The 11,642-nt window shown below is 49.2% G+C and overlaps 1 protein-coding gene and 3 long non-coding RNA genes across 4 annotated transcripts; 1 reads left to right on the top strand and 3 right to left on the bottom strand.

The window, feature by feature from the left end:
• Window positions 1-35: 35 nt before the first annotated feature.
• LOC109531741 (E3 ubiquitin-protein ligase RNF19B) lies at window positions 36-6,720 on the bottom strand. The gene is made up of 11 exons (XM_019896203.1): window positions 6,625-6,720; window positions 4,539-4,678; window positions 4,264-4,443; window positions 2,845-3,332; window positions 2,431-2,636; window positions 2,115-2,262; window positions 1,839-2,001; window positions 1,547-1,661; window positions 1,344-1,463; window positions 571-796; window positions 36-358 (listed from the first exon to the last, which is right to left on the bottom strand). Exons 3-11 carry the CDS (start codon window positions 4,420-4,422, stop codon window positions 187-189), a joined length of 1,797 nt encoding a protein of 598 aa, XP_019751762.1. The 5' UTR covers window positions 4,423-4,443; window positions 4,539-4,678; window positions 6,625-6,720; the 3' UTR covers window positions 36-186.
• Window positions 3,390-4,174, bottom strand: LOC109531747 (uncharacterized). Its single transcript, XR_002171241.1, has 2 exons — window positions 3,964-4,174; window positions 3,390-3,913 (listed from the first exon to the last, which is right to left on the bottom strand). It is a non-coding gene; the product is annotated as an uncharacterized LOC109531747 (long non-coding RNA).
• A 9-nt stretch (window positions 6,721-6,729) lies between the features above and the next one.
• Window positions 6,730-9,846, bottom strand: LOC109531745 (uncharacterized). The gene is made up of 3 exons (XR_002171239.1): window positions 9,662-9,846; window positions 9,180-9,348; window positions 6,730-6,809 (listed from the first exon to the last, which is right to left on the bottom strand). It is a non-coding gene; the product is annotated as an uncharacterized LOC109531745 (long non-coding RNA).
• Window positions 9,847-11,019: 1,173 nt separating this feature from the next.
• LOC109531746 (uncharacterized) lies at window positions 11,020-11,628 on the top strand. The gene is made up of 3 exons (XR_002171240.1): window positions 11,020-11,228; window positions 11,346-11,454; window positions 11,577-11,628. It is a non-coding gene; the product is annotated as an uncharacterized LOC109531746 (long non-coding RNA).
• Window positions 11,629-11,642: the final 14 nt, after the last annotated feature.

Here is an 11,642-nt window from a genome sequence, read left to right as displayed (position 1 = left end):
ACACACCCACACACACACACACACACACACACACACACACACACACACACACACACACACACACACACACACACACACACACACACACACACATATCATTCATTAGTGTCTTCCTCACACTTAAAGGCATCTGGTGGGAAGGAAGCAGAAGTCGGCCATCGGGGTCCGTCGTTCCCGTGGCGGGAGTCATACATCTTCCGATTCAAAGACGGGGAAAGCGTTCCCATCGGCCCTCGCCGAGCGCCCCAGGGACTCTGTCGACAAACTGCGGCTGGAGAGGACGCTGCTGAGGCTGGACTGGCGAGCGCCTCTGGGCTGCCTCTCGATCTCCACGCGCACTTCGATGTTGGTTCCGTCCCTGCGGCCGCAGAACAAATCAAATGAAGTCAAGACATTGCAGTGGTCTTGGCTGAGCAATTTTCTTCAAAATGCAAAATTTAGCCAGCGGGGGGCACAACATGTATTTTGAGCTCGCAATCACGTCAGACGGATGATGGTCTGTATCTAGAAAAACTCGGATCTCAAGGCGCCGACTCGTATGACGTCCCACTACCGAGTGACGCCGTTTACCTCGAAGCACCGTCGCACTCCGATCGTCCAGCCTCACGGGGGTACCCGTGGCGTTTGGGGGACTCCTCGGCCGCGACAGATCCGGGTGTGGCGCTGGGGAGTGTGGGGGGCACGGGAAGTGCGGGGCCCGCTTCCTGCACGCTGACCTCCTGCACGCTGGTGTCGGCTAGCGTCGGGCTGCTCTGAGCCCGCCAGTGGTCACTCACCATGTGAGAGAGAAGTAGATCTATGAGGAAAACAACACAAGGGAGTTAAACGAACGGTCCCAAGCACCTGTCCGCGGGCCGTTGGGCACCAAGCTGTACAGAAAATAATCAAAAAAAATAATCAATCAAGCCATTTTCAAACAGACATTTAGGTTGGCTGTTGTGATTGAATGCTTGTGGTCGTGTGTCCTGTTGTGAGAGAACGTTTACGAGTGCAGCAATGTTACCCGGGGGCATGTAATGCAATGGGAACAACTATTCCTAGGCACGCCTGAAACGGTTCTCGGCGAGAGAGGAGAGAATCGAAGTCTCCTCTGAAGAAATCTTTTTTTGCGCACATTGTTTCATTCTTAGCACTTCATTCAATGATGTTCTCACTGCCGACAGTGTATTTTCGGGTGCTGTTTTCTTGAGCGCAACCACTTTTTATTGGGTGTTTCGGGGACGGATGCCATTCCGATTCATTTTGAGTGACGAGCCCGGTCACGGAGCAAATGAAACTGCTATCTCAAGGAGACACAAGATGTACTTGCATACGAGTGCTGATGGAAAACAAGCGTCACTCACAGCCGGCGATGTCCTCCAGCGTGTCGGGTGCGTCGGCGGGCGGTCGACACCAACCGTTCCTGCACAGCGACATGGGCACCACCCCGTACACGTACGTCAACATGAGCGGCACGCCCACGCCTGCGCACATTTACCACGTTGGTTTTGACTGCGTTGCCACGAGGAATCACGTCAAACCGACGCGCCCAACGCTCTCTTCTCACCTACGGTGACAGCCGCGATGACGGGTGACACAAACACCGACATCATGACGCCACTCGCCACCGTCAAGTAGTGCTTACTTCCTGAGATGTTGTTTTTCTTACAACGGCCGTGGACCTGCAAACGGGCAAAACGGCAAGGCTGTCAACCTCAAGATGAGCACCGGGGCTGCGCTGCGTCGGGTGAAAATCGGCAATACGGAGAGCCCGTTTGCCATTCTTGACAAGGAAGTCATTTTCATCACAGGCGACGGGGTTCTTGCATCGACGGTGACGCGAGCGGAGCGGCGCGTACCTTTCGGCCCATGTAGATGGGGATGCCCACGATGATGACGGGGATGGCGAGGCCGGCGATGAGCGAGATGACCACAGGGGCGCCCAGCAACATGCCCACCTGCCACAGAACTTTGCGTGTCTGAGACCACGGCTTCTTGCCCCAGAACGTACACCCTGAGGGACTGAAGCGCAAACACCAGGCATGGGGTCATGAGACTTTTTGGTAGGTCTACTTATGTTAGCCACAGCTATTCAATTTCCATTTCAATTTCGGGGGTTAAACATGCGCGTTTACCTGAGGTAGTGCACGTCGGTGATCTCTTGCATGCACAGCCAGCAGAACTGACAAGCGCACACCGTACAGTTCATGCGGTTACAGCTGCCGTCGTTGGTCTTCATGATGTAAGCGCCGCAGCGAGGGCACGGCTTGATCTCCTCCCCATCTGCGCGGGGGAAAAAAAAAAAACGTGTCAAAAGTCGAGCTTGTGTGCTACTTGTTGAGCGAGCGCTGTCAATGTGGTCACAGCAACAACACGGGCTATTTGCCTGCTTGTTGCAAGGTCGATTAGAGGCACGATCCTTGGTGCAGACGATTGTTCGGACGTGCGCACCTCCTCCAGGTTCCTCACTAAAGACGTAGAGCGCAGAAGCGTCCTCGCTGCCCAGCCCTTGGTGCGCGCGCTGGCGGCGCGCCTGGTCGCAGGTCTGGTTGGGGTGCCACAGCTGGCGACAGTGGTAGCAGAACTCGGTGTCGCAGCCGTCGCGCCCGCACCTCAGCTTGGGACACTCGGCGCAGCCGTATGCGATCACCGCGTAGCTGTGGACCAAGGACTACGAGTTGCTAGGCTGAATTCTTGGGCTCCAATCAATTCTTATATACATCAAGATCTTACAACGGTTCTGTTTTCATTGTGAAAATCCCAAGATTGTTTTTTTTTTTTTGGGGTGGGGGGGGGGATACTTGTAACTAGGCAGAAATTCAGGCCCCGTTATGTCTTAACTAAAGAAAGTAAGAGAAGGCAGACCTGCAGTCCGGTGCGGGACACCAGCGCGTGTCCGGGTCAGCGGCCAGGAAGCGCCGCAGATGGTACTCCTCAAACCTCTCCAGCAGTGCCGGGTCATCCAGGATGGTGCGCACATCCAGGGGCGCCAGGGCCTCGGGACACTGCGGGCAAGCGATGCCCACGCGGCTCTCGGAGATTTCGATGCGCAGGTACTGGCGCAGGCAGTCGGCGCAGGTGCGATGCGGGCAACTGAGCAGCGTGGGGAAGCGGCGCCGCGGCTGGCTCAGCAGGCACAGCGGGCACTCCTCCAGGTGCTCGTCTGCCGCCGGCTGGTCCTGGCTGGACGAGGACAGCGACAGGACGTCGCTGCCGCCGGTGGCGCCCGTGCCCGTGGGCAGGCTGGACACTGTCGACGCCGCTGCGGCGCAGTCCTCCGCGTGCGCGGCACCACCGTTGCTGCTTTCTGCTCCCGAGAGTCTCCAATCGTCAGAGTCTTTGGTCGCCTGATCCTAGGCAGACAAAAACACGCGCTCACGCTCTTCGACGAGAGCCCGACCTTGTCTTGAGCTCTTTGATACCCTAACCCCATCTTCGAAACCCTCCCTTGAAACCATTTATTTATTTTTTGCAATGAACCAGTGAGTAAACCGACTTTGTCTGCGGTTAAATCATGACTGCAGGTGGATGTTGGTCGCGGCGCGCCGACTCCGGTTGCTAGGCAACCTCATTGAGGCAAATTAGCAATTCATTAAATCAACACTCTAATGGATTTGGGCTGTAACGGGCGCAGGCAGCAGCTGAGCCACCCAAAGTTAATCATCGACAGCCTCGCTCTCCTCTTATGCTCCCCTCTTAGCGTCCTGTTGACGTTTCTGTTCCAGGACAAATGGTCTCGTTTGAAATGTGCCTTAGAAACAAAGGAGCATTACACGAGAGCACGGCACGTTAGTGTGGCGCTCAAGGCCGCGTGATCCGAGACCAGAAGTCAGCCAGACCGACACCTGTGGAAGTACAGACTGAGAGAAGACCAAGACCATAAAAATCGTTTTTAAAAGCCATGACTAGCTTGGCACTTGCTCTTTCTTTTTCACTTTCTTTTAGATACATTTGACATCCAAAAACATGTGTGGCGTCTCCAACGCTTTCAAAGTACTCCAGGATCAAATCTCAAGTCTTAATTTTTTCCATTTAAGGGTGGAAAGATTCATCTCCAACAGACAAAACCCGATTTGGTGGTCTCACTTGCAGTTGAGCTTAGCTTCCCTGTGTTTGTTTTCTTTCGGGATGCCAACACTGGCTAAAGTTTGACAAGGTGTCTGCCGTTTTAGTGAGCGGAAGTATTTTAATCACAAAAAAAAAAAAAAAAAAACCACCCAAAAAACACACGTTGTGGTTCCAATCCAAATTCCAGGTCCCAAATTTAGACGGATCTGCCCTTACCTGGTGCGGCAGCTGTTGGCTGAGGGTGAGCGTAATGGCCACCTCCTCTTTGGGCCGAGCCTCAGCGGGTTTTTCAGGCCGCGCTTCCGATTTGGGCTTTCGGCTGAAGAAGTTGAGGAAGCTGAGCGGCCCCCCCGTCTGCTGCTTGGGCCTCTTCATGCTCGGCGGCTGGAGCGGCAACTGAGGACGAGCGCGGGTCCGCGACCATTAGCGCCAGCGCAGTGTGTGTGTGTGTGTGTGTGTGTGTGTGTGTGCGCGCGCGCGCGCATTCTCACAGTAAGAAAGGGAGCGATGGTGATGACCAAAAGGAGGTGACCTCCGTCACTAAGGGAACATCACCGAAGCTGATTCATGGACAGCTTTCTTCTTCCTCTGGATTGTACTCGAGTACTTTTAGGCCTCCTTTTCACAGCAACTGCATGCAATAAAATAAAAAATAGTTATTCAAAGGAGGTGGTTCCTAATTTTTGGGATACCTTATTAGGGGCGAGAGGGTCAAAATGTTCGAAACAGCTCTCAGTATAAAGACTCGAAGGTTCGCAACTCTGCCAAATACAACCACGATAAATGAACGGTTTGCCTTACGTATGACCATTTTTAATTAATGAATTACCTTTGATTCATGAACACATTTCAAATCAAATTAATATGTAAAAATGATTTAGATACGTATTAGAGCAGTACTGAAGTATGCCTGCCATCTAGTGGTCAATGGTGGGATGATCCTTTCAAACTACACGGTGTAAAGCAGCTATTCGCAGGGGATAGCGCAGGGGGAAAGAGAAGTTGCCCATCCCTGCCTGTAAATGAGGGTTCAACATCATTTCCCGAAAAGAGCCAACGCAAGGCTTGATAATAAACAACAAAATGACAAGTACAGATGGCAGCATGACACACGCGGCATCTGCCACAGCCACCAAACGGAAGCCGCCCGCCGTCTCGCGCGCTCGGCGGCGAGCGACGTGTGTTTGGAAGGCCGCGCAATCTGCCGAGAGGGAACGGCCGGATCGTTTGCGCTTTGGAGTGCCGCGACGCCTTCCCCGCGCAACCCTCGCCGGACGCCAGTGCGCAGCAGCAATGCGGCTTTTCGCGAAGGGTGACCCCCAGCCTGCCCGCGCGTGCACGCTGAGCGGCATCCTCTCGCACACGGCTGCGGAAGCCCTCAATAAAATATGTTGTCAAGACCACTTTTTCTTTCTTTCTTTTTTGTTTGTTTGTTTTAACACCAAGTAGAAGTACGTTTGAGTCGTGTAATAGTACTTTATCATGCCAGTCCGTCTTGCAATTCTGATGAAAATGATTTGTATTTTTTTAAGCACGCACGCACACACACACACACACACACACACACACACACACACACACAAACACACACACACAAACGTTTTCTGAATGTGAAACAGACTTTTTATTAATCTCGGAGACATTGCTCTCATTGATTGGACGACTGACTGAAGCGATGGATATTAGACTTAACACATATGTAATTGGCTGGATCAAACCGACGGATATTTTGCATTTCATGCAAAATTGGCGATTGATCGTGATGTCATAATTTGCGCAACTCCTTTTGAAACGTGCCAAATTGTGCCCCAAAGTCTGAACACTAGGGGGCGCAATAACAAAGGAGCGACAACGATCGGAGACGAAGACGAAATAAGAGCCAAACGAACGCAGTTTCTGAAAACACTTATCTACGATCTCAAGTCCACAATCGCCAATGAAATGAATGGAAATATAATTCATCTATTACTCCTTCCCCAACAAAACACCCAAATGTGTGTTTATTTCCGCAATAAAATTGCAAGATAGAAACAGTAAAAAATAAATAAATAAATAAAAACATCGGCTATTCACGTAACCTGTCAAGATGTAAAATGTGAGCATAAAACAAGTGCACCCAACGTTGCCTTGCTTGTTCTTCTTCCGTGGGGTTTATTTTGCGGATGACAAACCCCTTGACTGTGCATTGGCGCCACCAACTGAAACTGTCTTGGCACTGCAGGGAAACCAATACGAAGTGGTGGTGGGCGAATGTCAAGGCAAGGCTCGGACCTGCGTGCGACTCGGAGCTTCCTTTCCGATTTACACAGCAAATTGATGGATGACGAGTTCTGGTGTCGGCCGTTTTGCCTGCCTGGTGTTGAATTTCCGAACGGTTGCGGCGCGTTATTTAGCAAAACGCAGCCTGCTGCGGTGCGGTTCTCGCAGCAACTTCACGTGCAAGTCCGAGCGGGGCGTCGCGATGGCAAGCGAGGGAGTGGCGCTTTTCAATAGCTTGGCACGGAAAAAAGCCCCGCAACGCAACAAGATGCCACCAAAACATGGAGAGCAAGATGCATTACGTAAACGGCTTCCTACCTCGCTGTGCGCGGCGCATTACACAAATGGCTCCTCCCCTAAAGCAGCATGGAAAATCCTCAGGCGGTGTCCTCCTCTTGCCCGCTCTCTCTCTCTCTCTGTGGAGGGGGGCGCGGGAAGGGGGGGGGGGGGGCACACTGCGGTGACATGGACCAATGGGATGACGCAGGAAGCTGAGGGTACTCCTATTCATAAACAATACAAATAAGATCAAATAGAGGGCGGCCGCGCTCATGCAAGCACCGTTCGTCAACAACACGCATATTGCTCGTCTATTTTATTCTTTTTGTTTGTTATAAAACAAATATGGGATTCGGCTAAGGTTTCTTATGCACATTGCTCCTCTATTTTATTCTTTTTGTTTGTTGTAAAACAAATATGGGATTCGGCTAAGGTTTCTTAGTTGTACCCAAAACGTTTTGTTTTTCCTTGCACTCCTGTGTGGATCAGATCAGTTGTTGTGATTAATATTTGTCAACAGTGGGCCTGTGCAGCCCTTCGAGACTGTTTTCTAACTAAAGGCTATCTAAATAAATTAGACGTGACTTGACAAAAACACCATCACAGAAAGTTCAAATGACAATCAAGGTTTTGGCCAACACAGTGGTTTGTGAACATAAAGCCGGAAAAACACACACACAAAAAAGCCCCACTTTTGTCACTTATTGGCTTCATCTGGCCATTCAAATTAGATCATGTGCTTTTTAAAAACATCTATTTTAATGCGCCAATTAAACACCTGCATTCTCTGACCTCAGTTTTGTCATAAAGCGATTATTATTTTCGACATGTTCAAACGACGACTTGCTCGTTAAATTACCCCTCCTCCGCCACGACGTAATATCCCGTACCGATTTCGATCGTTTCAAAATAAAAGTTCATTATTTGCCAAATAACTACGACAGGAGTCTGAAGAAACCAATCCAGTGAAACATAGAATTGTGGCACTTGTGTTATAAATGATGGCTATACAAGACAACAATTGAGATGTGATTGTTATGCCGGTCATTAAAAACGCAGTATTTAGCCAGAACATTCATGCCGAATGTTATGCCCTCTGCCCCCCGCCCAAAAAAATCTATCTCGATAATGACGTCATGAGATGACAAAAAGCTCCAGTTTTGTCGTTGTGAAAACAAACGAACGAACGGTTCAAAGAATGGCACAAACAACCGCAAGAGCGATTCGCCCTTTACTGCGAAGGAACGCCCTCCCCCCGCGCCGGAAATGTCCTTGTTGTTCCTCGCTGGGAGCTCACACAGGCGAATCAGAAAATCAATTAAGTTATGAAAAATACCATTAATTGCCTTTCTTCGTCGCCGCGGCTCGCGAAGAAATGGCGGACGTGCGTGTGTGGCGGGCTCGCGGAGCCACATGTCTCCTCTAAAAGGGTGCGCTGCGGCGAGGACTACTTTCTGCGCTTAGGTGAGCTAGCATGACGGACTCATTTGGTCAAGTTGACGTTAGCTTTCACCCCGGCTGGGTTAAAAAAAAAAAAAAAAAAAAAAAACCGAGGGAGCTTTGACGTGACCGCCGCCCACTAATGACATTTAAGGACGAGCCTCGTCTACGGAGGGCTTTTGTGTCTACCGACGTGTGAATCAATGGGTGTCTTAAAATGCCGAGTCGTGCGGTGTTTTCTGTCGCTTCGTCTCTTAGAAGCTGCTAGCCGCATGCTCTTCTTTTGTGGACATGTTGTCATTAAGTCGTCACCCCCACCCCTCGGCTCCGCTTGCCTAAACAGCTGCGAATATTGTCCCGATGTGTGTGTTACGAGATGCATTATTCATTTATTCTCCGACCACGATAAGGATTTTTTTTATAGTGTTATAGTATTTAGTTACCTTATCAGTCAACCGAAAAAGAGTTTTCAAACACTCGGGCGCGTCGTAAATTAGTCATTGTTGTCGCATCATTTCTGCGTCAGCGGGGAGGGGCTTCCATCATTGTGGTCATTCATGATTTCGAGATATGTGTATTGTACAAAATGACTAGAAATAAAACACGATCTGTCCATCTGTGTTGTGATTTGCAATTTGGGATCTGTTCTTGCCTTGACATACAAGTTGATTCTGTTGCCTGCGCTCGCAACTTAAAACACAACTCTCAAGTCATCTGTCTCCTTTGAAATGGAAGGCAATGCGTTACAGCCTTCCCCAAAATGCCGACAAAATTGAGGTGACCTGCTGCCAATAAGAAAAATAGCACTTCGTACCGTATTCTACATTACTGATCTCAAATCACAAAAGTCATGAAACACTGCCATCCGCAGGGAGGCATTAGTCATTACAGTAGGTTTACAAACTTGAATGAAACCTGTTTTCTACAAAGAATATACCAAAAATAAGCCATTTTTCCCCTTCCGTCTACAGACTTCTCTAAAAATCACTGGCAGATGTACAACGGGCCGATGGTTGCGGCAGTCCGCGGGGAGACGTTGTCAGTAAAGGAGAGGCTGACTGGAAGATGCCAAGGAAAAAACAACAGCATCCACAGCCAGTCAAGTGTAAGTACTCCAAACAAGGAGTATGTACACGAGAGTTCAGACACCTTACCAGTGACATGTGAATTCTTCTTCTTCTTCTGTCCCCCCCCCAAACGACAGTGGATTCAAAAGCTGTTGTAGTTGCCGCAAGTGCAGGAAACCTCGCCTTCGACACAGACTTCCTCCTGGAACACGACCTTCAATTTGGTGATCCTTATCATAACGGCAAGATTCTTGGCCTGGAAAAATTCTCAGGTTGGTCATCGTACTTGTTTTGAAAGTCCAACCTCTCTGCGTGTGGCAAAATGTGTTTTGGAATTCCCTTGCAGTAAAAGTGACTTTAGGCTTTTGTAAATTGCCGCTTTGTCTTGGAAATTTGCGCATTTTCACGTTTTGTCCCGTGATATTTTTTTTCCACAAAATTGTCTTTCCTTAAAAACAAACAAACAAAAACACCCATTTAGTTTTCTGTCTCATGCCCCAATGAAACTCTGAGCAATATGAACCTAAATATTTGTTGGCGTAATTCCCTTTGGAACAAAAACACCTTACCTTTAAGAAGCCGCATGCAAACTGCTCCGTGTCCTGTTGCTGCACGACAAAATACGGGTGGAAGACTGCAAAACCTACAAAGGATATGTGATGCCATTATTATATAAAGTATAGAAAAAAATAGATCTCTGACCATTACCATCAAGGACACCATCATGAGAAGACGGTGCATTCATCATCATCATCATCATGTGCTGTTACCTCTGCCGCTGCCATTATCATTACCCCATCATCATCATCATCATCATCATCATTACCATCAGCCACCCTCACAAGCATGGTCATCATCATCATCATCATCATCATCATGAAGCTCTGTAATCATCCACTAAGAGAGGGTGGGGGTGTCTAACGCCCAAAAAAGGGGCGACCCAAACTCTCGGCTCTGCTCACATATCGCTCTCGACATCTTGTGAGGTAAAGCCGCGTTTTCTGAGTCGAGCGTTTTGGCGGTGGATCCTTGCAATCCGTGAGTATCAAAGAGTGACGTTGGACGTCATCAAATTGGAGTCACAAGGACGTGTCGCGCGTGCACGCCTTGATGATGATGGTGATGATGAGCGCGCTTCTTTTCATGCTCTTGAGCTCAAAGTGCTGATGTTTGGTTTCGTTGTGGCCACCCAACGGAGGAAGGCGCTTGACGACCATGAGAGTTGCGACGCTTTTTTGGCAACGTTTTGCGATCTGAACGGCAGTGGCGAGGGAGGTTGGTATGAAGGGGGGGGGTTATTTACGATGGTCTGGCAACAGGAACTCTACCCCCCTTTGTTAAAGAATTGTTTCTCTGTCAAACGTGCAAGTAATTATCTATTTTTGCATCCAATGTCCAGTGGTGTTACCCATCGCTTTTCGTTTTCCATTCCGACCATTACGGGGCTTCGAGTTTGCTTTGGTGCCTTGTTGCCGCGGTGTGCATCGCCGAGTAAGTCAAAGTGGGACATTGCTCTCAAATGACAAACTGTTGCTGGCATTTATCTTGGAGAGGCGTGACCATTTTTGGGAAGAGTGCCAAAATTACCGAGTAAAATAATTTGAACTTGTCATACTGATCCGTTTTACAATGTGGACCATTTGACGGGTAGCGCAGGGAGATTTAGAAATCACTTGACAAACTGGGATCTCGGGAACAGGCAAGGTAGCAAGATCAAAGCGGTCAAGTTTTCTGCAGCAGTGGACTTGTCAGACCATTCAATGTTTTTGTCTTTTTTCTGCGGTTGTCTTCCTTGCCATTGACGGCAAAGGAGAAGGCGGCGTTCTGCATCTTAAGCATCGTTGTGGCCACGATTTTCAACGCGGACTTCAGACAAAATTTTCAAAGCTTTTGGCAAGAAATGGGAAGACAATATTTCTTGCTCGTATATTGAACTATTGGGGGGAAAATATGTAATAAACATTCATTTCGTGTTCAAAATTTGTGTGGATTTTCATTAGTTGCGGTTGGGCTGAGTACTTATCCCCCATGGATAGCGACGGTCAACAATACTGCGATTGACTTTTGTCTTGTAAAAAGGCTGCGATTCGCAGAGGAGAGGGGCCAATCCTAGCAAGGAATAGCGAAAATCCGCAAGTAAGTGATAGCACCCCACTCAAATAAAGGGGGCTTAGGAGTTGCCTGACGTTGCCACAAGATGGCAGCAATGCGCAACTTTTTTTTCCCTTTGTCTCCAAACTCACGCCAACATAGTTCAGTGGAGCCAACATGCCACAAAAAGGTGGCAAAGCGTTACTTTTCTTGCTTTTGCCTGAGCACACAGACAGCAAATCAAGCTGGATTATTCCTGTTTGTTCCCACGGTAAGTTTATCACTTGCCGGAAAATGTTGCCACCCCGTTACCTGTTTCTCTGACGGTCGAGTCCACCGATCAAGTAGTCGACAGTATTGACGCCGCGGTCTCTCCGTTCCCCCCCTCCGCAGAGGTAGCCGCTGAGATCGGTTTCTCCGTGTATCCTCCGTGTGATGAGGACAGGTCCGACTGCAGGA

Source organism: Hippocampus comes, unplaced genomic scaffold (assembly GCF_001891065.2).
Source record: "Hippocampus comes isolate QL1 unplaced genomic scaffold, H_comes_QL1_v1.1 scaffold170, whole genome shotgun sequence".
Classification (NCBI taxonomy): Eukaryota; Metazoa; Chordata; class Actinopteri; order Syngnathiformes; family Syngnathidae; genus Hippocampus; species Hippocampus comes.
The sequence above is the reverse complement of the archived record's forward strand: the minus strand, read 5'-3'. Positions and strand labels throughout refer to the sequence as shown.

Bases quoted from the DNA above. Each gene is read 5' to 3' on its own strand.
- LOC109531741 (XM_019896203.1), bottom strand. From the start codon at position 4,422: ATGAAGAGGCCCAAGCAGCAGACGGGGGGGCCGCTCAGCTTCCTCAAC. The intron at 2,263-2,430 runs GTGCGCACGTCC...TCCCCCGCGCAG, and splicing joins TAGTGAGGAACCTGGAGGAG to ATGGGGAGGAGATCAAGCCG. The intron at 1,464-1,546 runs GTGAGAAGAGAG...AAATGTGCGCAG, and splicing joins CATCGCGGCTGTCACCGTAG to GCGTGGGCGTGCCGCTCATG.